Genomic DNA, 24,105 nt, shown 5'->3' with positions numbered 1-24,105 from the left:
TTTTTTTGATAAATTTATAACTTCTTTTGAATTTTTTTGTTCATATTTTTCAAAATTATTTCAAAGGTTTTTTCTCCAAAACTTTGCTAGGGTTTCTGTCCTGGTGAAAATAAACCTTTGTGCAAATCACGGGTCTTGATCTCTGGCTGAGTCTGAAATTATTGCAGAGATCGTTTCTTCTAAATTATGTCACAAATTCACGTGATTGATATTTCTAGAAACATCGACTTTTTCAAAGGCTTCAAATCACGTCTTCAAAGGTTTCCAATCGTGGCCACAAATCGAACCCACTTTGCACACAATCTTGGTTTGCACATGTTTTGATCACATCAACACCCATGATTTTGTGGAGATCTTCATGAATGTGTTGCGTCTGCTCATGCCCAAATCCCATAAATGGCGATTTCATGGTGACTTTTTAAAAAAAATGGGCTTGCCTTATTTTTTTGCTTTTGAGCCTGCATGTTCGTGCCTTATTGTGAGTTCATCACAACTCAACAATTGTCTCTGTTCACGAGAAGTTCTCTAATCGTTCTCTGTCTGCAAGACTCCATTTTTTCTGCACATATGACCTTCAATGGTTGTCGACTCGGGTTTACTTCGAAGCCCTAATTTTTGAGCTCGCCATTTTTTTTTGATTCCAAATACTTGGTGGGTTTTTCAAGAGCTCAACTAGGTTGTTGTAAGACCTTTTTGGGTGCCTCCATTTTCATGCCTCCATTTTCTAGCCAGTGGATCCAGAAATCAACAACATATTTCTTTTGGGTTTGTCGAGCTCTCTTGTGGGGCACGCTCCAAATCTTTTGGGTCTTCCCTTTTTTGCCTTAAAGAACGTGCCTTCACAAATGTTCATGTTTTTTCATTGAAAAATGTTCTAAGGCATCTTTGACAAAAATTGTACTCAAGCACAACTCAAAATTCAATGATTGAAATTACGACACTTGGAAGTAGTGGATCATTGCTATTTTTTAATATCGGAATACCGATCAACTTGTTTTGGGTGTTACGAAGCATGCAATTGCTCCTGGTACTGATCAAGATATTTGGGATTTGAATAATCGAGAGGTGGTGATGCTTATCAAATTATCCGTGACTAATGATCAACTCTTTCAGATTTCATCTGGCAAGACAATTGTTGGGATTTGGACACATCTAAAAGGTCTTCATGAGACTTCTGACAAAAGCAGAGGTTTCTTCTTGAAGAACACTTTGTTTTCTATTATCACGGATTAGTGAATCTTCCTCCAGGCTCACCTAAATAGGATTCATGAAATCTAGATCAGTTACTTGCTATTGGTTGCAAGATGGAGGAAGAAGTTATTGTGGTTATCACTCTTCAGAGTTTACCAAAGTCCTCCAAGCATTTTATCAAGACTCTCAACATCAAATCTTTTGGTGTTGATCTGAAGTTCACTGATCTCTGCACACTTTTGCTTCAGCAAGATCGGTGGAAACAACATTTCTAGTGCCACCTCCACAGCACAAGCCTTTGTTGTTAAATCCTTTCAGAAGGATGAAGGCAAGTTTCAGCAGTTGTCCTAGCAAAATCTTTGGCTCCAGCTTCAGATGGCTCCCGGAACAACATTCAGTTGCAACTATTGCCACAAGTTTGGGCACATGAATGTTGAATGTTGGAAACGCTTAGCTGTACAATCCAAGCAATCAGGTTCGTACCCTAAAGCGAACTGTGCAGAGCACACTAAGCAAATGGAATATTCCTTTTACACCTTAATGGCTAGAAGACTTGCGGATCATGTGATTTGTTTGCCTGGAACATTGATTTAGGTGCCTCTCGTCATTTTACTCACCGCAAAGACTAATTTACTGACTACCAACCTTATTTAGATTTTGTTATTTTTGGTGGTGGAGAAGAGTACATTGTTGTTGACAAAGACAACATTCAGATTTAGTCTTTTGGGAAGAATCTCATTTTCCTCGATGTGTACTATGTTTCAAGGATGGAACTAAATCTACTCTCAATTAGTTGCTACAACATTCTCCATAGTTGGATGCCACCTTTAGTTCACATTAGTGTACCATCATTGAAAGGGCGACTCAGTCTACTGTTGCAGTGGGTTTTGATGATCGTGATCTTTTTTGACTTATATTGATTATGGTGATTCTCAAGACTTAGCTATGGCTGCTCGGAGGTCTTCTGTTAGCACACTTTGGCATCAATAATATAGGCACTTAAATGTACATTATCTCTCTTAGCTTGCTCGGGATTAGGTTGTCCTTGGATTGCTAGAGATTCAGACTCAACAACTTGGAGTTTGTGATGCATGTCAAACTGAGAAGCAACATCACACACCTTTCACTAGTGTCGATTCATGATGAGCTTCTCAGGTACTTAAGCTTGTTCATGTCAATATTTGCGGCCCTATGGCCACTCCTTTTGTGGTTTGGTCCATTTAATTTTTGTTGTTTTTTAATGATTTCATTAGAAAAATGTCGGTGTATTTCCTTAAAATGAAATGAGATGCATTTCCTATATTTCAGAAGTTTAAACCTTTAGTTGAAAAAGAGTTTGGGAAATCTATTATTACTCTGAGATCAAACAATGGTGGGGAATTTTGTTCTAATAATTTCTCTAGCTTCTTGCATACTCATGGCATCAAATGCCAGTTAACCACTAACCACACACCACAATAGAACAATGTAGTTGAACGACAAAACAAAACAATCACCGAGATTGCTTGATCCATGCTCGAACACAGACATGTTTGAAGAAGTTTTGGGCAAAAGGAGTCAACATTGCAGTTTATCTTTTGAACCGGTCAAACATAATGGCAGTTAAAGATAAAAGTCTAGAAGAGGCCTGGTTAGGTCTAAGCCCAAAATCAGTCGCTTGAAGGTTTTTGACTGCCATGCTTTTATTTGGATCCTTGATGCATCACGCACCAAGTTGGATGTCAAGAGTCAGAAACTCATGCTTGCTGGATATAGTGGTCTTCACAAAGCCTACCGCTTGATCGATGTTGAGACATCTGGTCTCATCTACAATCGTGATGTAGTGTTTGATGAGCAATGAGGACCTTTTATACCTGTCTCTCTTGTTCCTAACCCAACAAACCTGCTTACAAAGGCTCATGATTTGGGAGTTAGGCTTCCATTAGGTCCACTCGATAGGAGGGCTCCAGTAGCTCTTGCAACTCCAATTATACCAGTGATCCTGTACAGACACCTCCAGCTTCTCCTGCAGGATCACCTTGATTTGTTGATACTTCACCTGAGTTTGATCCAGATTCTTTCGATGAGGACCCTGATCACCAAGCATCTTGTGATACTAATGTTGGCCGTTCTCCTCTTTGGCCTAAGTGGTGGGCTAAGACACCTGCTGATCTTCGTGAAGATGATCTCATTAATGGGAGAATTGCTCGGACAAAGAGAAAACCTACAAAGTTTGCCAACTTTGCTTTGATGACCAACATTCATAGTGTGTTTGAACCTCAAACATACCTCGAGGTTAAAGGAGTTCCAGAGTGGGAACAGAGCATGACATTTGAACACCAAAGCCTGCTGAAGAATAACACCTAGGTCTTTTTTGATCTTTCACCAGGGAAGAAACCCATTGGCTGCAAATGGGTTTACAAAATCAAATACAAATTTGATGGTAATTTGGATAAGTACACAACTTGTTTAGTTGTGAAGGGACTTTCTTAGTGCTAGGGCATTGATTATGGGGAGACCTTTGCTCCTACTACAAAGATGAGCACCATTTGATTAATCCTAGCCATGGCAGCATAGTTTGCCTGGAAGTTCCATCAGATGGATGTCAAGAGTGCTTTCCTAAATGGTAATCTCCATGAAGAGGTCTACATGACACAACCTCTTGGTTTTAAGGTTGCTAGTAAAGACCCACAGGTTCTTACATTGGTGAAAGCTCTCTATGGCTCAAAGTAGGCCCCTTGTTTATGATACATAAAAATCAAGGTCACCGGGAGATGGGGAGACTTGGAGGTCTTTGATACTAGTATTTTTATCGATACAACAAATTTTCAAAAATAGGAGGCGGGGGTACTGGGTACTTGGAGACAACAATATTTTTTTTCAATAGTTTAAAGAGTCTAATACGAAATACGAAATTTGAAAATAGTAATACCATAAAACTGAAAGACTAAAGTAAATAATAATAGTAATGTCACATTAATATAGAGTCAAATATTTCAAAACTCACATAATCACAATGTTATATCTTATTGGTCTTAATTTTTGCATTTAAAATATTAAAATGAGGGCTAAAATATATAAAATTATTTCATATTATATTTTACATTTATATCTTACCAGGAGACTTTGAGGAGACTTCACTTTTTGGATTAGGAGACTGGGAGACTTCAGGATACTTCGTCATGAAGTCTCCAACCTTTTTTGAGGTCTCCGAAGATGCGAAAAGTCTTCGAGATGCGTCTTGGTCTATTAGACATGACTTTTACAGGGGAGACGGGTCTCCTTGTAACCATGATAAAAAGTGATACGTACTTTAGTGATCAAGGCTTCCAGAGGAGTTCTTGAGACTCAAATTTGTACATCAAGACTATTGACGGTGACATCATCCTTTTGGTTATTTATGTGGATGATTTGATCATCACTGGTAGTTCAACATGTTTAATTCAAGGTATCAAACAAAATTTATGCCAGTCTTATGATATGACTGACCTTGGGCTCATGCGTTATTGCCTAGGTGTTGAGGTTTGGCGCCGGTCTTCTGGTATATTCATCTCTCAGTCCAAATATGCTAGGGCTTTGTTAGACAAACTCCGTATGCAGGATTGGAAGCTTGAATCTACTATGGAGAAAAGTCTGAAGTTATCTGCAAAGTCTCATTCTCCTTCCGTTGATGATACTACATATAGGCAACTAGTAGGCAACCTCATGTACCTCTCTGCTAGTAGCCTTGACATCAGCTTTCCATTCAGCTACATCTCTCGCTTTATGACAGCTCCTAAGGCTGATCATTGGATGACTGCAAAATGTGTGCTTTGTTATTTCAAGGGCACTTGAGAGTATGAACTTCTTTACTCTCAAAGTTCTCATCCTAGACTCAGTGGGTTCACAGCTTCAAATTGGGTAGGCTTCGTTGACGACAACAAGTCAACTTTTGGATGTGTTCAGTTTGGGATCTAGTGCAGTCACATGGACCAGTAAGAAGCAGCAGGCATTTTGTCTTTCCTCTACATAGGCTGAATACTGAGGGATTGTTAAGGCAGGATGTGAAGTTGTTTGGCTTCGTTAGATGCTAGGGGATATGTAGATCTCACCAGCAGGACCGACTACTCTATTTGTTGATAATGAAGGCGTTATCAAGTTAGCCTAAAATCCAGTCTTCCATGAACGAACCAAGCATGTGGATGTTCACTTTACTACATACGATAGCTAGTTGAAGATGAGACAATAGATTTGTAGTATGTTCCTACCATAGATCAGACAACAGACATTCTCACCGAGCCTCTTGGTCGTGATAAGTTTGTCAAATTCAGAGGACAGCTTGGTGTTGTAGATAGATTAACCATTAAGGGAGGGTATTACGATAATAGATAACCATCTATTATTAGTTAATGGTAATCTATTTGTAAACTATTGTAAATATTAGAATGTTTCCACTATTTAGTTAGCTTTAGTTAGCTGTAGCTTTTTTAGCATTCTTTTAGGTAGAATAAAATGTTTTTATTCTTTATGATCGTTTCCTAAGGAAACATTGTTCCATTCTTTTGTATATAATGACCTCTCGATATCTGTTAATAATGACCTGTCGATATCTGTTAATAACAAGCAAATATTTACCAATTACTTTGTAATAAATCTGTCTAACTTGTTGATGCGACACAATTTGATATAGATTAAGTACCTTTTTAACTTGTGGATCTCCACAGTGGAAGCTCTATAGAAGAGTAATGTATCTTGTGCAAAAAGAGAATGTGTAGATGCCAAATCTGTGTTTGGAATAGTGATGCCCTGCCAAATCCCTTGATGCAATGATAGTCTGACTCAATGCTTCAGCCATGATGATAAATATAAACGAAGATAAGGGATCCCCCTGCCTAACTCCTTGATTTGCATTAAATTTACCATGTGAAGATCCATTGATAAGAATGACTATCATTTTCTAGAAAATCAAAATTTCAGCATAACCTTGGATAAAAAGCTCCTGCTGACTCTATCATACACTTTCATCACATCCAATTGAATGACACATGCCAGAAGGTTATTTTGTTTAATAAAATGTAAAACCTCAAGAGCTACCAATGCAACATTTGTAGTCTCTCTACCTAGTACAAAGCCACATTGCTGATTTGAGCTAAGTCCTGAAATCAGACCTTGAACCCTGCAGTATAAGGCTTTTGAAAATGTTCATGTTATTAAAATGGGACAATATAGCACCACTCTTACTAGATTCTTCCAGAGCTAACAAAATATCAGGACAAATGAAGTCCCAAAGCCTTTGAAAGAATAAAGCTGTGAACCCATCCGGACTGGGGGCTTTATCAGCTGCTAAAGAAAAGGCCACATGTCTTATATCGTCAAGGGAAAAAGGCTTTAAAAGATTATAATTATCTTCCTTTGAACCATTGAAGGAATGTTGGCCAATAAAAGCTCTTCTGCCTCGCTTGAATAATCCAATGCCACCTTTTGAGGAGCCAACAATTGCTGGAAAAATTCAATTTCTTCTTGAGCAATTTCCTTTTGATTCAATAACTAATTGCTTGTAGAAGACCGATGAATCGAAAAAAGGGTCTGATTAGCTCGTTTTACACTTGCAGATTTATGAAAGAACTTCGTATATTTGTCACCCGCGTGCAATCAAAGCTCCCGAGATTTCTGCTGCCAATAAACTTCTTCCCTGGAACACAATTCCTCCCATTGACACTGTAAATCTTTTTGCTTCAAGTATGTAATCTTTTCCAGTCCATATTTAAAAATGTGTTCCTGGATCTGCTTTAATTCCATTTCTATTTCAGTTTTTTCTTCAAAACATTTTTGAACAGCGTCTTATTCCATTTAGCAATCTTTTTCTTTAAGAATCTTAATTTCAACATGATTGGTACATCCTACAGCCATCAATGAAAGGAGCATCCAACCACCTTTGCTTAAGCAACTGTAAAAAATCTGGATGTTGAAACCATATTTTTTCAAATTTAAAGGATGGTTTTTAACTTGGTAATTCATACTATCATCAATAGAAAGTGAAATGGCAAAAATGATCAGAAGCCTAGCGATGACATTTCTGAAGATACAGAATAATTTGACAAAGACCCTGTATGAGATAGGAGAAAGCGATCAAGCCTTCTGCAATCTGCATAAATTCTTTCCTTCTGTTTGTCCAAGTAAATACACAATTCGAAGAAGGAACATCAATTAGAGCATTTTTGTCAATAAAATTTACAAAGTCTGCAATTATTTTTGCTGGAGGAGAAATTCCTGCAATCTTTTCCGAAGGTGATGAGATTGCATTGAAATCCCCAGCAAGAGGGTATTTCTCAGATTGAATAGATGAGATTATTTGTGATAAAGAGTTGCATAAGGCCGCCTTGTCATTTGTAGGTAAGGCTATATATATTAAAGAGAGTGAAATTCATGTCATATCTTGATATAGATGCTGCCAATTTGACTGATATTGAACTGGACAAACGTTACAGCTATTTGGATTCCATAAAATGCACAGACCTCCTGACAGACCCTGTGCTTGGGCATGAATAGATCTCCAGCGGGACCATTTAGCTATGAATTCTCTTATGATTAATCTGAAAGCTTTGTCTCTTGTAATAATACCACGTCAGCACCACTTGCATCAATTTGCTTTTTGATCTGAGCCCTTTTCTCAGAGGCAGTCAAGTCTCTGACATTCGAAGAGGTGATCTTCACAGACCTCCTGACAGACCCTGTGCTTGGGCATGAATAGATCTCCAGCGTGCCCATTTAGCTATGAATTCTCTTATGATTAATCTGAAAGCTTTGTCTCTTGTAATAATACCATGTGAGCACCACTTGCGTCAATTTGCTTTTTGATCTGAGCCCTTTTCTCAGAGGCAGTCAAGTCTCTGACATTCGAAGAGGTGATCTTCATTGACCCCGAGGAGTGAATCTTGCGCTCGTTGTCCTTTTGCTGATGATAATGGTTTTATCTAATGTAGACTGGATACCCTGCTCAATCTGCTCTTTGACTTTGCTGAGTTGGGCTTTCTACCCCCTCTTCTTTTTGGTTTTCATTTGATCTTTATCATTCAAGGGTGTTTGGTTCAAAGAGTCAGTTTGGGAATAATAATTTTTTAACATAATTTCCCTGTTGGAGGTTGACAATCACTCTCATTGGCCTCTGTACCATCTAAAACATTAGGTTAACAATCATCTTCCTTAGTCTCTGTTCCAACTATAACACCCTAAGGATCTAGTCTATTAGTGTCATCAATAAGAACAGCTTTGGAGATCATGTTTGACGGGGGCAACTTGAACAGGCATTGGAATGCTCCATTTACCTTTTGCACCAATCTGTCTGATAAATAGTAATACCGTGCACTCTATTTTATGAAATTTATTTACAAGCTTTCACATTCTCCAGTCCAGTGCATTCAAAATTATCTACATTGGGTTGATTGTCAATTCTATCTGAGAGCCTTCTGTGACTAAAGCCTATCGGAGGGAGTCTAAGCCACAATTTCTCACACCTTGCATATTCATTGGCTGGTCTGCCAAACAGATCACACCCTCAGAAAACGTAGTCATTTCTATGACAAAATCCAGGTACTACATTTCTAATCACTACTTTATTTGCACTACCCATTTATTTAAATCTTGCATGGCATATATATTCATTTCTACATGTCAGATGAACGATTACTTTGTATTTTCAATGGTTGTATTTATGCACTGGCATTATCCATTTGATGACTATTTATTGCTTGTTTTTAAATTCTAAGAATGAGCGTTTTACCCTCAACAGAATGTTTTTTCTTAAAAGATTAATTTGCTCACCATGCTAATAAAATAGACTGCTGCACTTGATAGTTATCCATTATTAAGATATATATTTTTAAAATCAAGATAATCAGCATTACATTTGATAGAATGTATTACAAGTGGCCAATATTTCTAAACCACAAATTGTGTTCATTCATTTAATGGCTGCTTGATATTGTGTGAATATTTACTATACTTAGTTTTCTATGTATTTGCTGAAGAAGTCGATCAAACTAAAAACACACAACTACACTGTGTTTGTATTCTTTTTTCTTAGTTTTATTTGAATGGTAGAACATTTTGTCGAAGAGGACAATGAATTTATTTCATTTGTCTATAAATACGAGTGAATCTCTGCTGTACATATTGTCTTTGTTCAAATTTCACATACATTCATATAATTGCTGTTCAAATTTGGTAATTCATATTGCTGCTGCTCAAAAGACTGATCATGGAGTTTAGGCCCCGTTTGGTTGCTGGCACAGGAATAGAAAATTAGAATAGAAAAAAGGAATGGGAATGGAAATAGGGAATGGGAATAGAAAAGGGCAATTCCAATTGTGTTTGGTTGACTTGGAATTCGACTGGGAATATGTTAATCCATTGTTTGGTTGTAAAAAAATGGAATAGGAATAGGGTTAAGTTTTGTATTTTTAAAAATATTTCCCCAAATTTTTTTTTTTAATTTATTATTTTTTTGGTTAATTCATTTTCATTATTTTAAACAAATAGATATAATTTAAAAAAATGTTACAAAAAAATTTAAAAAAAAAAAGTAAAAAAAATTTAAAAAAAATTCAAAAAAAATAAAAACAAAAAATTCATAGAAAATCAAAATGGGAATGGAAATGGCCTATTCCAATCAAAGAAACGTGAATCGAAATCGGATCGGAATCGGCAAGGTCGAATCGAATCGTGAATCGGCAATGAATCGGCGATGAATCGGCAAATTTGAAAAAACCCGTTAAATTTAAAGATTTTAACAATTTAAAACTTATTTCATGCACCCTTTATTGAATATAACTTAAGCACACTATAACATCATCAAATAGAAGTTAAAACTTAACATACATAAACATGAAACATAAAATCCATCACATACGTAACTATGTTATCTAAGATTCTAAAATGTAAATTGTAGGCTAGCTGAAGTAAATAGAAATCAAATGATCATAATGATTTAAATCATAGAATGTATGTAAGATGATCCATAAGACATCAAATCATAAATTTATGTAAGAATCTAAGATGAAGATCCATGAAAGTTTGAAACTTTGAAACATATGTCTATCAATGATTCAGTATCAATATCTGTAAACAAAATATAAAAACAAGGCTCCAGCTCAAGCCTCAGGCTCATAGTCATCATCATCCTCAACATCATCCTCAAGCTCGGCTACAGCCTCAGCTTCAGCCTCTGAGTATCCAGTCTGCCTAGTAGCAAGGCGTCTAATGTAGGTCCTAGAGGACTGTCGAGCCATATCTCCCGCATATAAGATGGGCTCACGAATGTCGCTAGGGCCTGTGTCTGTGCGTGCACGTGTGCGTCTACCAATGCTTGAAGAACGTGCTCTAGCTGCCTCAGCCTCTATATCCACCTGGTCAATCCACGCACGGTCTTCCTCAGTGAAGACTGGATCTACAACCTCTGTGAGCCACTCTGATTCTGGATCAATCTCCTCCAGAATGATCGGAGAGGAGTCAGTGCCCAAAATCTGTCTGATCCTAAGACGGAGGTTGTAATGAACGAAGACAAGATCATTCAACCTCTGCACTGTCAACCTGTTTCTCCTCTTCGAGTGGATGTGCTCGAACATGGACCAACTGTGCTCACATCCAGAAGCGCTGCTTGGCTGACTCAGAATACGAATGGCAATTTTTTGAAGTTTTGGGGTTGTGGCCCCAAACATTTGCCACCATCTATCTGAAATAAGGGAAAATAAAAATAATTAGTCTCATTTACAAATTACAAATTACAAGTTAACTCTAAAATTACATAATCAACTTTAAGTTTAGAATCTAGATTCATGAACATTGAATATATTATTTAATTTTTACCTGGCTGTATTGTTTCCCGAGCATCTATGGCTACCCTGCTAGAGAAAAGTGGCCCTTCTTTATTATTGAACTTATCAAGCTCAATAATTGCAGCACTGCTATCCTCATCAGTACTCAACCTCTGGATCACTGTATATAATCCGGTGAGAACCTCCTCATCCGCCTTGAAGTCAGGACGGAAACGAAATGCCGAATTCAAAAAGTAAGCTGCTGCATGGATGGGTCTGTGGAGCTGATTCTGCCATCTCCTATCAATGATGTCCCAAATAGGGGCATACTTCTCCTGCACTCCTGCATACTGAGCTTTAATGGCCTCCTTGGCCCTATCCATGCCCTCATATATGTAGCCCATAGAGGGCTTCTCCCCATCAACAGTTCGTAGGAGAGATACAAGAGGCTCAGTGGCCTACATATAAAGTAAAACAAAAATTTGAGTCAAAACTTAAACATAGAATAATTCAATAATATAAGGTAAAACTAAATCATTAAACAATTAGCATAGTAAACTGTAAAATATTAAATGTTAAATTGCAATAAAATTACCTTAAGTATTTCTCTAGCAGGTTTCCAAAAACCATCATCATCAAATATGCAATCCACCACATCTATCCCTGCAGTGGTTGTAGCATAGGAAGATGAAATCCACTCCCGCCCAACAAACATGCTCCTCAAATCATCCCTTGATGTCAACAAGGACTGCAAGGTGATGAAATTCGAGGCAAACCTCGTGATCCCTGGACGAGCTAACTCTTTGTCTCCTGTGTACTTCCTCATTGTGCTAAGGACAAATGAATGATTATAAATAAACTTACATATGTTTTTTGCCTTTTCCACACATGACTTGACCCACTCAAGTTTGCCAATTTCCTCCAACATGAGGTCAAGGCAGTGTGCTGCACAAGGGGACCAAAATATGGTGGGGTGCCTCTCCATCAAAAGTTTGCCTACAACAATTTTAAGATAATTAGAAATTCAAATTTCAAACATGTTAGAACTTAGAACTTAGGAAACTTAGAGATTCTAAGTTAGAATTAGAAAAAGTTCAAAATTCAAATAAATTTATTTTCAAAACTTAAAAAGTTAAAAGTTTACCTGCAGCAACATAACTTGCTGCATTATCCGTCACCACTTGCACCACATGTTGTTCCCCCACCTCTGCTATAACTTCCTCAATAACCTCACATAAGTATGTGGCGTTTTTTACATGAGCAGAAGCATCAATGGATTTGAGGAACATGGTATATCCTACAAGTAACAAAACAACGAATTATAATTACTATTAGCAATCAACAAATCAAAATTTGAAATAGTCAATCACGATTCAAAATTATGTATGTAGGAAAGTAGAATGATCAATCACCTCCACAGGATACAAGAAAATTGAGGAGTGTTCTTCCCCTCCTATCTGTCCAACCATCAGTCATGATGGTGCAACCCTTTTCGATCCACTCCTTTCGGTTGTCCTCAAGCTCATGCCTCATATCCTCAACCATTTCCTCCAGGAGGTATCCACTCAACTCAGCCTCAGTTGGGGCTTTAAACCCCGGACCACAAATGGCAACTGCATCTATCATGTTCTGCCAATAAGGAGTCCTGTCACAAATAGATAATGATATTGATTAGAAATTTAGATGTCAAAAACTAAAATCATAAAACAAGTAGATATAATTAAAGTTTTACTTTTACTTTTAACTTTAACTTTGAAGATAACAAAGAAAAAAGAATCAATTACCTGGCTGCAATAAATGGAATGTTGCAAAAGTACCAGAATTTGCAAATCTCTTTTCTGGCAGCATCATGAATCTCCTTGTTCAAACCCATGCCCTCAAGCGTGGGTTGGGAGCCAGGAGTAGTGCGGGGCACAAAGTAACTATCCATTCTGCTTTTCCGCACTCTAGGCCGCAATAGGTTGGTGTTGGACTCTGTCTCAGTATGAGACCGACTACCACTAACACTCACATGAGCACTAGCACTAGGATGAAAAGGAGGCCTAGAAGAACCCTCCCCAACACAACCTACGGATGCGGAAGCTGATGCAGATGCACTTGCAGATGTAGATGCGGTTGCGGATGTGGGAGCACGGGAGCCAATACCTCTTAACCCTTCAAGTTGCATTTTCTTAGTCAACTTGTCTTGTTCAATTTTTTCTAATGCCACTAAACAAGAGCGTTTTGCCTCAGCGGTTTGTTGAGTGCAAACTGTGACATCATGGCCAGGTATGCCAGCAATGTGGTATTTCAATCTATAGATACCTCCCGAATTTATTTTTTCTTTGCAAAATATACATTTTGTTTGATATTTGGTTCTCCCAGGAAACTCTTCATTATATTTCCAGCATTCATCTTTCTTACCCATTGTGGAAATTGGAAAATGAAAGCAAAGGGCTGCTGCAATAAAAAAATTCATGTAAAAAATCAAAGTTTGCAACTAATAAACAAAAACTACAAAACAACAAACCCTAGTTTGCAATTTAGTAAAACTAAAAATAAAAAACATTCAAGATTTGCAAATGAACACTAAAAAAATTTAACAAAAAATGCATACTACACTAACATGCAAAAAAAAAACCAACACTTACCTCTTGCAAATGAGTTGAGGAGTGTTGATATTGACTCCTTAATGCTCCCAATGCAATTTATGGCCTCCCCAAATGGACTTCTGATCTCTTTGGTGCTCTTCCTTCTTGCCGGTTGGAAACCTATGGATTCTCTTTTCTCTTCTTCTCTCTCACTCTTCCTCTCTTCTACTCATACTAAGCAAATAGAAGGCTCTTTAGGGTTATAACAAAGAGGAAAGTCAACTTAGAAAGCAAATAAAACATGTGTTTTTTAAAAAAAATTGAACTTTCTATCCTTGCTGCCGCGGCCGATTTCTGGCGATACCCGATGGCGATTCTGGCAATTTTTTCCATGAATCGCCGATTTTGGCGATTCAGGCGATTCATGCGAAAAAATCGCCACCAGCGATTTCCGATTCCAAAAAAATCGGGAGCCATGAATCTTATCGCGATTTCGGCAATTTCGGCGATTTCATGGCGATTTTTGGAACTATGATTCCAATAACAGATATTTTTTGGCATAGACATATGCTCATTTAAGGGGTAAAATTGGAATATGTCTTCCTATTCCCAATTCCGATTGAGCTTACCAAACAGCAAATATAAAACATATTCTAATTTTCTTTTCCTATTCCACTCATATTCCAGCAACCAAATGGGGCCTTAGCGTGAGAAAATAAATTGATTGAATACAAGCTTATCTTGGAATGGATCATGGCATCCAATATGAATAGGATTTATTATTATTTAAATTGTCTGCTTCATTAAAATTAGGGAGTTATATTACGTGTGTCAGAGTTTAGTATTTATCAAATCCTCTTATAAAATAAGGATTAAAAACCATAATATGCTCTATAGAAATGTAAAATGGAATGTTTGAGCATTTGCTTGGATAAAAGAAAGCAATGAACAATAAGAAAACTAATAATTACATTTTCGAAGGCAGCCTATCTTGATAGTAAGGATAAGTTACATCCTTCATGAAAAAGGTTGAAAACAACAGATAGAAGAAATAAGAAATAAGAAGTGTAAATAAAAATGAGTACCCAATAAGGTAAGGAGAAGAATAAAATAATAACATAAAATGGTAAGAGGGTGAACAAAGAACAAGACAAGAGGATTGGCAGCTGAATTTTTAGGGAGAGCTGACATTACAAGGAAAGCTAAAATTTTAGGGTGGCATGGCAATATGTGGGTGAATGACTTGTAACTAACCAAGAAAGAGGTATGTTCTTTTAATTGAAAAAAATATGATTATTAAATTAAGGAGAATGTTTTAGAATATGCTATTACAATAGGATATTAAATATACTAAGTAGAATAAAGATTACAATAAATATTTTATTTTGTAAAATTCAAATAATAAGTAAATTCGAATAAATGAATAAATGGAGCCTATACAAAGACTATAGAATGCTAGAAAGTAAAATTATTGAAGTAAATTTCTTATTCACTTCTAGGATGATTTCTTATATAATACAACAATTAGATTTTGATACAAAATAACAACCGGATATTTTCAAATTATGGAAAATGTAAGATGAATATTAAACCATAGCAAATAATTTAAAGCTCTCTCTTGAACTCTAAGTGTAAACTAGAATGTATATTAGAGTGTGATATTGTAACATTAGAATAATATCATTTAAAATAACCTTGCATGTTGGATGTCAATAAACGTCTCCCTTAGTGTTTTATGCTTAATCTTTTACATGTCTTAGGAAGACACGTAGTCATATAGATGGAATGCTAATATGGTGGATTGCAATATACAAGGTCAAAGACACAGGGAATTTGTAAGTCTTCTTGTACATTGATAGGTTGGATAGCTATTTTATAGTATTATTTCTTGGCCTTGTCTTTAAACCTTTAATAGATCCCACGAGGAGATTTATGTGTAAATTATATATATGTAAGTAAAGGTAGCTACTCATTCATTGTTACCCTAAGTGGGTAGTAGCTGACAATGTTACTATTTAGGGGCTGCCTTGGAAAAGGCATGTACCTACTTTTATACACTTCAATGACGAGACCTTAAGGCTTAGGTCTAGTTCCTAGGTTTTGTCTCAAGTTTTTAACACAATGATTCTATCTTTTAACTAATAATTTACATAGCTAGTAAGATATAGGTGGAAGTATTTACTTATACTCATGTATCTAATGCAGTGCACCTATTTGTTTAGAATGTGTGTACTTACAAGTGTTGGACATGATGGTCATTATGAAATTGTGATTATAACAATAAATTATTTATTTTAGATTGTATAATGAATATGATCTAACCAAGTAGTGTAATTAATGTAGTTTAAAGTAACCATGTCTTGGGAACCTTTGAAAAAGTTAGATGGATTAAAGTAATATAATTTTATAATTAATCATTTGTCAATAAAGTTATATTTTACATTGCTTCTGCATTAATGTTGTATTAAGTGCCTAATATTTAAAAAATAATTATTGTATCAACTTTATATCTAGTTTGTTTACTTTCATATTGGCAGGTATGACCTATCAGACATCACAAAAGAGGTAGAGACAATTATGATTGAGCCATAGTTGATGAACACCTACATGGGATATACATGGAGAGAAAAAAATTAAAATATTTTTAGAAATTATTCTTCCATATTTTACTATAGTGGTCTTGGTATTAATATTTTCTCCCATATTATTGGCAATATCGAACAACACAACTAATTGAAAACTACCAAATATTTAATTAAACTAACACCTTATTTTACAATAATATAGACTTTGGTGAAGTCAGTAAATAGAATTTTAACATTAGTTACTACTCAGTTGATGAAATATGTATCGTATCCTAATCATACAAGCAATGTAGGTTACTAAGACAAGGTGATATTGGATTAAAATTTTTGAAAGAAGAAATTGGTGAAAGACCTATGTGATTTTTAGAGTCTCATCTTGGGTATGTAATTATTTTTCTATGTGGGTCCCTATTTTGAAATTGTGGGTGGCAAAAAAAATTACTGTACCAAAATTAGTGGAAATGTTAGGTCAAAATCAGAAATAGCCCCCTTTATATAGAGTTAATTTAAGAATAAATATTTTTATTAAAAATATGGATCGTTGTCAAGAATTAGTGATTTTAGAAGCATGTAATGATTAGTTTTTATGTGAATTAAGAATCTTTAGTGATTAATATACCAAGCAAAGAAGATATAATGACCTACAATAGATTTCTACTACAATCATACATTTGACATGGATTTTGTTCGTAATCAACATTGTTTTGTTAGCGTGATATAAATGTGATAATGAAAATTGATAGAAGAATGACATGAATGACTATTATTAAAAAATATAAAGAAATAAAAATTATTGTGTCATTTAATGATTACGCATTACTTGCTATCACGTATTTTCAACATATTATGATGCTTGCACTCTACCTCACTAATATTTGGGAAGATGAATATAAAGAATTTATGAAAGGATAACCATGCATTTTAAAGTAGTCTTCAAAACTTACACAAGATACATTTATGCCTAAACCATTCTTATATAAGACATTTATGGCAAAGAAGTATAGAATAATTAATGCAAGGTTTCAAAGGAAAGTGAAGAAGTTCTCTCATTGGCTTTTAATCTTTATCTTTATCATATTAAAAAATTGGAGCTGATTTGAGATATCTGATAACTATAGAGGTTGCCAAAACAAAAGGAGATCTTGGTAGCTATAACTGAAAGTGAAAGTAATTATGGAAGAAAGAGTCAATTGACAAGTCTGAAAAAATAATAGAAACAAAGTCAACTGACGAAAAAAGTATGTGTCAAGGTGTTATCTGAATAGTTACTGGAACAATCATGACTCTCAACTCCTAAATTTTGAGTTAGTATTTGGATAAATGTGTAGCATATTGAATATAAGTTAAGAATTTCCTTCATCTGTAATGACCTCTCTCATTACCTTGTCAAATCATTTAGACATTTTTTTTCAATCTATGAAAGGGAAGGATTATATTAATTTCTCTTACACTATTTGTTGAATCATTTGTTTAATATGAGCAAGGCTTGGTCTAAAATCTACAGAAATAAAAGTTTTTTCTCCCCCACAAAGTTGGCTTAAATTACCATAGAGGTTCTTTGGAAACTTGTTCTATTTTGATTAACAAGTGTTAGTTAATTTTGATATTCTGAGTTGTGTTGGACACTTACAATTACCTTTACATCAAAATTATCTCAAACAATAGAAAACCAACAACAATTACTAAAAGTGAAATTATTATTTCCTTAAGAAAGAATGGCTGAATCAAATCTAATCAATGAAGCTCTTATTAGTCAATATAGTAAATAACAAGTCACAACATAAATTAGTTGAATGAACTTTAATATAGTAGAAAGAGGAACAAGATTTTGTTTTCCATTTTTGAAAGTGGACAACATGCAGGATAGTATTTTTTTGAGAGTAGAAATACTACCTATATTATCATAGTGTGGGGTGGTATATGTTGGGCCTAATAGAAACAACAAAGGATTGGGTTGGCTGAATGATAGAACTTATAGCTTGGTTATTTGTTCATTGGCAATGGGAAGAAAACATGTGCCGCATTTTTAGGTATGCCACACATTTGGACACTTATATGTGTGTGTGTGTATGTGACTCATATTTTTTGTGTTTAGAATTATGAAGAACATAGTGAGAAGGTTCTAGGAAACTTCAAGGGGAAGGCAATCTCAAATTAGTAGGCCAAAGAAACCAATGGGGCTCTGAAAAAGATTGTAGATAAATTTAAATATCATGTGACTAAGCAAGAGAGTCAACAAAAAATTAATAAGGACGATAAGCTTAGGGGGAATGATTTGATGATGATGTTAAATCATTGGACAATAGTCAAATATGACATAACAATGGATGACATGCTTTTTTCAAAATTTAAGATTTGAGTGCAAGGTTGAGAATATCTTGTGGTCTTTGCCTGTAAAATAGGAAACTCAACATTGAGGTAATTCCTTTAAATTGATGGTTTTTACAAATTGATTGTTTTAGGACAATAAACATTTTTCTTAGATTAGCAGTTCATTTTTAAAACAAATTTGATCTGAGAATTTTTGAAATTGATTAGAAAAATTTATCAATCATAGAAATAGAGTGACTCAATTTTATTATATTTAATTTTGGGCAATTCTTATTATGACATTCCTTGGCATTTAATTGTGCATTGCATTTGTAGGTTTTGTGGATATATTAAAGGTGGAGTAAAAATGTGTGGAGAAGTGGAAAATATTATTGAGTTATTGTCAGTTTGCACGTATGTTGTAGATGTAGCAAAAGCCAATGGGAATATGAGTTTTGTTACAAATCACTAGTTTCATAAGTCAATCATTTTGTTTAACTTCATCAACCAATGTGTTGCTTTATACCATAAGTCCTCTAAAAGAAAATTGAAATTTGTGTCTTTGAAATAATATTAGGGTTTGTAATATGAATATGAGTACTCTTTTTCTAAAGAGACATGCTTCAATTGATTAACATGATGTTTTTGAAATAATTTGTATGCGATCACGTTGAAGAAATTATAAAAACCCTATCGATGAAGTTATGAATAGATTCAATGTTTATACATGCATAGATAGATATTTTGATGACCAACGTGTGAATACATCAGAAATTTGTTTTATACATATCCATGCTAATTGGATTACTTTTTTGGAAAGTGGTCAATATTTATTTTGTAAATCCCACTAATACATTGATATATACAATAAATATTGACCAATTTCCAAAAATGTAATCCCATTAGCAGTGAGACGTAAATTTTTTTTTTAGGAGTATTCACAGGTTGGATGTCAATTTATATCTATCTATGCTTGTATAATCATTGAATCTATCCATGATTTCATCACTAGGGTTTTATAATTTATTAAGAGTAACATCATATAAATTATTTCAAAAACATCAGGTTAACCAACTGAACATGTTTTGCTATAGCAAAAGAGTTCTCACATTTATATCACAAACCCTTATAGTACTTCATAAAGATGCAAATTTCAATTTTCTTTTAGAGCACTTGTTGTATAAAGAAACAAACTACTTGATAAAGTTAAACAAAATTATGTCAAAATGCATTTAATTTAACAAATGACAATGTAATGTCCTTATTAGCAAGGATAAACATACTTGCAAAAATAATGTTAGAAATTTTATAATAATAAATCCAAATTCATTATTCTACTCCCTATTATAATCCCAACCTTAAAAATGTCTCCATATTGGGATTACTAATCCTTCTTAGGATCTCCAGTTATTGAATGATGTAATATGTATTCTAGTAACACATCCTCGATTACTTCTTTTTCTTTTATGTTTTGGACCCTCTAAGGTCCTTCTTGAAAGAGATACCCTCTATCCAACACTCTTATATATGTATATGTTACCATCAATGAAATATTTTGGCCTTAAAGTACCATATTAAGGTCACTCTCTTCTCTAAAAGAGGATTATCTTGATCTTAAACCATTAACCATTAAATCTTTGTGTTTCATTCCCTCAGAATTTCATGTCTACATATATACTTTTGTATATGTGTATGATTACAATTTATCCATAAAAAATAAAGTCACAATCACATTAGACCATTCACAACATACCTTTCTTAGCTTTCCTTGATCCACCTAATTTGCCTTTATTAATTGGGAAAGACTCCTTAATGTACTCACCCACTTTATTAATTTACTTCTTCAAAGACTTTTGTTTGCTTAATATGAGAGAGATAATTATGTAGATCCAAATCTATTCCACGCCTCCAACATTTCTATGACCCTATTAATTACTTACCTTGGAACCCCACCGAGTGACGTGACCCATGAGATATCTGTTCACTTCAAGTGGTTGACGCCTTAAGGATGGGTCACGTGGATATATGTATTTATGTAGAATTTTGCTGACCATTACTAGAACACATGGGTAGATGACACATGGAATAGCTAGATAAAAGCTCGTTGGGATATATCATTTAATGTAAAGGCTCCTTTCTTTGTTAAATTTGTTAGTGGGGTTCCTATTTTAGAGAACCCTTTTACAAAATGTTGGTAGTAGCTACATAAGTCAACAAACCCCCTAAGTTGGGTTAGGGTTCTGGGTCTTGGCCATTTTTTGATAGCTTTAATTTTTCCACATCAACACTTCCCCCTTTGCACCGATTTGTGTCCTAAGTATATAAATCCCCTCTAGCCCAAATTCATATTTTGAAATCTTGGCATATAATGATTCACTTTCCAAAATTCTCAAGACTTCTACAATACGTTTAAGATGTTCTTCCCATATTTTGCTATAAATAGGTATATCATAAAAGAATATGAGTAGAAATTTCCTTAGTTGTTGTTGCAAGATGTGGTTCATACGATATTGGAAAGTTGTTGGTACATTGGTGAGATCAAATGGAAGGACTAGCAACTAAAACTTTCCATAGTTGCATCGAAAAGTAGTTTTCAGAATATCTTCCTTTCTCATTCTTATCTAATGGTATCTCGATTGTAGATAAATTTTTGAAAATTAGCATGACTAGTAAAATTCATCCATTAATTCATCAATCCTTGTAATATGGTACCCATTTTTTATGGTCTTCTTATCGAGGGCTCTATAGTCCATACACATTCTCATGGAGTCATCTTTCTGTATGACCAAAACTAATTAAGAAGAAAACATACTAAGTTGGTAGGTTCAATATGTCCCATTTCCAGTAATCTCCTTATTTGTCCTTTCTATTTTTTCTTTGAGTTTGCTAGGGTGCCTATGTAGAGTGGTTATCATTGGTTTTGCCCCTTCTTCCAACTTTATAGAATGTTCAAATCCTCTTCTTGGAGGAAGGCTTAAGGGAATTTCTTCAAAGACCTTTTTGTATCTTTTTAATATGGGTTTGATATCTACATTCATAGTTTGTCCTTGTAGACTGGAGTTATCTAGTATCATATATTGTGCAACCCATTCACCTTGGTCACATTTGAGTATTTTGGCCATTTTCTTACAAGAGACCACCTTTGGAGGGACATCTAGCAACCCCTTAAGTGTAATTTCTTTCCCTTCTTGTTTGAATTATATTTCTAAATTAAGGCTATTCATTATGAATTTCCCTAAGGAGCTTATAATATCATTTTGGATATTAATTACATAAAGGTTCCTTTTAAATGTGTCATTGCTTAGGGTGATTTCCTACTTGGTGGTGGAGCAACTAGGGGTTTAAACAATAAACCCTAAATTTTGGCTTGTAAGAAGTTGAATAGCTTTTAGTGTGATAAGGACCACGAGAGAGTCCATTAGGTGAGTTTGATTGAGTTTGGCATGTTTAAAGTTATACCAAGATTGGCCAAATATTGTTTAATTAGGTAGAAAGTTGTCCAGTTTGTCGAATTTGGGCATTGTATGCAAATGATGCAATCATGGTTAGGAAGTCATGATTTCATGTTAGATATGTTTAGGGAGGCCAAAAAAATATTATGCACCATTAAGTGGGGTATATGCATTGGTGGAGCAAAAGATGCAAAAAGTAGCCATGATAACTATTGTAACTTTGCAATGTTGCATTGACTAGATTTTGCAAGTTCCTGCAATTTTTGCCAAAAATGTTATGGGCACACACAATTAGTCGAAACATATTGGGGAAACATATATAAGACCACCTAATGCATTGTAATGAGGTTGGATGCCATTTGATGCAATTTGCAATAGTGAACAGTTAACAAATTTCTTGGGTTATTGTGTAGAGTTAGTTTGCAATACAAGCAACTTGTGTGCCATGGATTGAAAATGACTTCTTTTTTATGTAAATAGTTAGAATATGACACTTTTTCCATTGTATTATTTGGTTTTATGTCTTGTATAGTTTTCCTTTGTTAAATAAAATCAAATCACAAGAGCATTGATCACTAGTAGGGTCTGGGTTTTGAAGGAAAGAATGCCTAAATCTTAAAACTCCATTGCAGGTTTTTCACAAGCATTGGAGGTCTTTGAGTTGAGGCTATGCATTGTCTTTTCCATTTGGTTAGAGGGCATAAAACTCAAACTAAGAATTTTCGAGCTCTGTGATAGCCTAACTAGCATTGTTTGAGTATCAAAGCTGATAACTTGCGGGAGTAGATTGAAATTTAAAACCCAATGAAATAGAAGTGTGTATTGAGGTCTAGATAAGCCCTGGTTACAAGATTAGAATTGGTTGAATCTATTTGAACAAGATTTTAGTAATTTGTTTGATTTCAAGACTAATTAAGCCTAAAGAGGCCCATATTTGGGTTTGGTAATGTACAAAAGGCAAGTGACCCAAGACGTACAGAATCTTTTTTGTATCACGAAAGTGTATCCAAAATGGCAATTTGTTTAGAAGGTCATTTGTCAAGTTTTTGAACTAGATGCCAAAAGCCTAAAACATAGGGCTAATTTTTGTCCTAAAAGGCTAGTAGGCCTAAAAAGACTAAACATGAGATCAGTTGAAAAATGTTAATGAGACCAAGCAAACGTGGATTGATTCCAAGTTTTTTGAGTAAATATTGAAGTCTTACTTGAAGACTACATGACAATTTTATAAAGGTCAGCTTGTAGAGAAGATTGAGTAACCTTGTAAGTTGATGGGGAGCTCTAGTAGGAGGACTAGCCTAACTATTCTAATCCTAAAAGATCATTACAAAGGAGAATTTTTAGGAGTCTAAAATCAAGATTGACTGTTCATTCTCTTGTGTAGTGACTGTTAATATCCCATGCTCTTGCTTCTCGATTCTTGCCTTCTTTCTAGATGTGCTTTCTTCATGTGTTTCATCTATATTATTCATTTGGCCTCTTTTGCATTGATGGTCACGACTCCATGGTGTCTTACATTTAAAGCATAGATTTGTCTCTTTTTAGACATCAGTGTTCTTTGTTCCATGGTTCTTTACATACATGGCAAGGTCTTCCTCGATCCCTTCTTGGTCTCCAATTTTGTTCAGATTTTTATACATAAGAATATTTGGATCTTTCCTAAAGTTTATTAATCTCGAACCCTTTTTTCTTTTCAAATGCCTTCTTCTAGTTTTTGCAGTTCAAGAGGTTTTATGGAGCTCTTAATAGGATCCTCAAGTCCTTCCATAAACATATGGGTGAGCCTTTTTTGAGGAAGCTTAGGAATCACGATAGATAATTTTAGAAATTTGTGGGCAAACTCTTCCATGGTTCCTATTTGTTTAAGATGTTAATTCTTGGAAATACCATAAAAATTCTTTATTATCAAATCTATATTAAGCCTTCATGTGAATGCATGATAAGTAGTGATTTGATTATGGCCTAGTGTTTTCTAACCATATTGCCACCAGTCATGGGCTTGCGTTGCTAAATAGAGTATAACAAACTTGATGGCACCTTCTTTTGGCATAACGCTAAAAGATAGGTATGTACCCAATATATGAACCCATGAATGTGCAGTTTCTTTCCTTGATACATCAAAGCGTGGTAGCAATATCTTTTTAATCTCTATTTTTAGATCTTTATTTACATAACTTCTCTCTTTCTTTTCCAATATTTTGGTTTCATAGTACTCTTTATAGGGAAA

At 34.8% G+C, this 24,105-nt stretch overlaps 2 protein-coding genes across 12 annotated transcripts in view; one reads left to right on the top strand and one right to left on the bottom strand.

Moving 5' to 3' along the window:
• Positions 1 to 24,105, top strand: part of LOC149546776 (uncharacterized) — a 108,913-nt gene that overhangs the window by 6,540 nt on the left and 78,268 nt on the right. The window contains exon 3 of one of the 11 annotated variants that reach the window (XR_016353774.1): positions 8,558 to 8,734. The exons of 9 other annotated variants lie outside the window; for them this stretch is intronic. Coding sequence is in view for 1 of the 2 variants with exons in the window: in XM_089791354.1 (XP_089647480.1) it covers positions 16,069 to 16,096 (28 nt within the window). In the remaining variant the exon portion in view is untranslated. Of the gene's footprint in view, positions 1 to 8,557; positions 8,735 to 16,068; positions 16,097 to 24,105 lie in introns of those variants that run through there. One more of the 11 variants, XM_089791354.1, reaches the window with a different exon arrangement.
• On the bottom strand, positions 10,108 to 13,901 carry LOC149546777 (uncharacterized). The gene is made up of 6 exons (XM_089791353.1): positions 12,746 to 13,901; positions 12,374 to 12,606; positions 12,106 to 12,258; positions 11,557 to 11,957; positions 11,014 to 11,419; positions 10,108 to 10,879 (listed from the first exon to the last, which is right to left on the bottom strand). Exons 1-6 carry the CDS (start codon positions 13,417 to 13,419, stop codon positions 10,299 to 10,301), a joined length of 2,448 nt encoding a protein of 815 aa, XP_089647479.1. The 5' UTR covers positions 13,420 to 13,901; the 3' UTR covers positions 10,108 to 10,298.

Source organism: Cupressus sempervirens, chromosome 7, assembly GCF_028749045.1.
Source record: "Cupressus sempervirens isolate cs-2001-9-10 chromosome 7, ASM2874904v1, whole genome shotgun sequence".
Taxonomy (NCBI): domain Eukaryota; kingdom Viridiplantae; phylum Streptophyta; class Pinopsida; order Cupressales; family Cupressaceae; genus Cupressus; species Cupressus sempervirens.
Note: the sequence above shows the minus strand (reverse complement) of the source record. Positions and strands in the feature narration are given on the sequence as shown.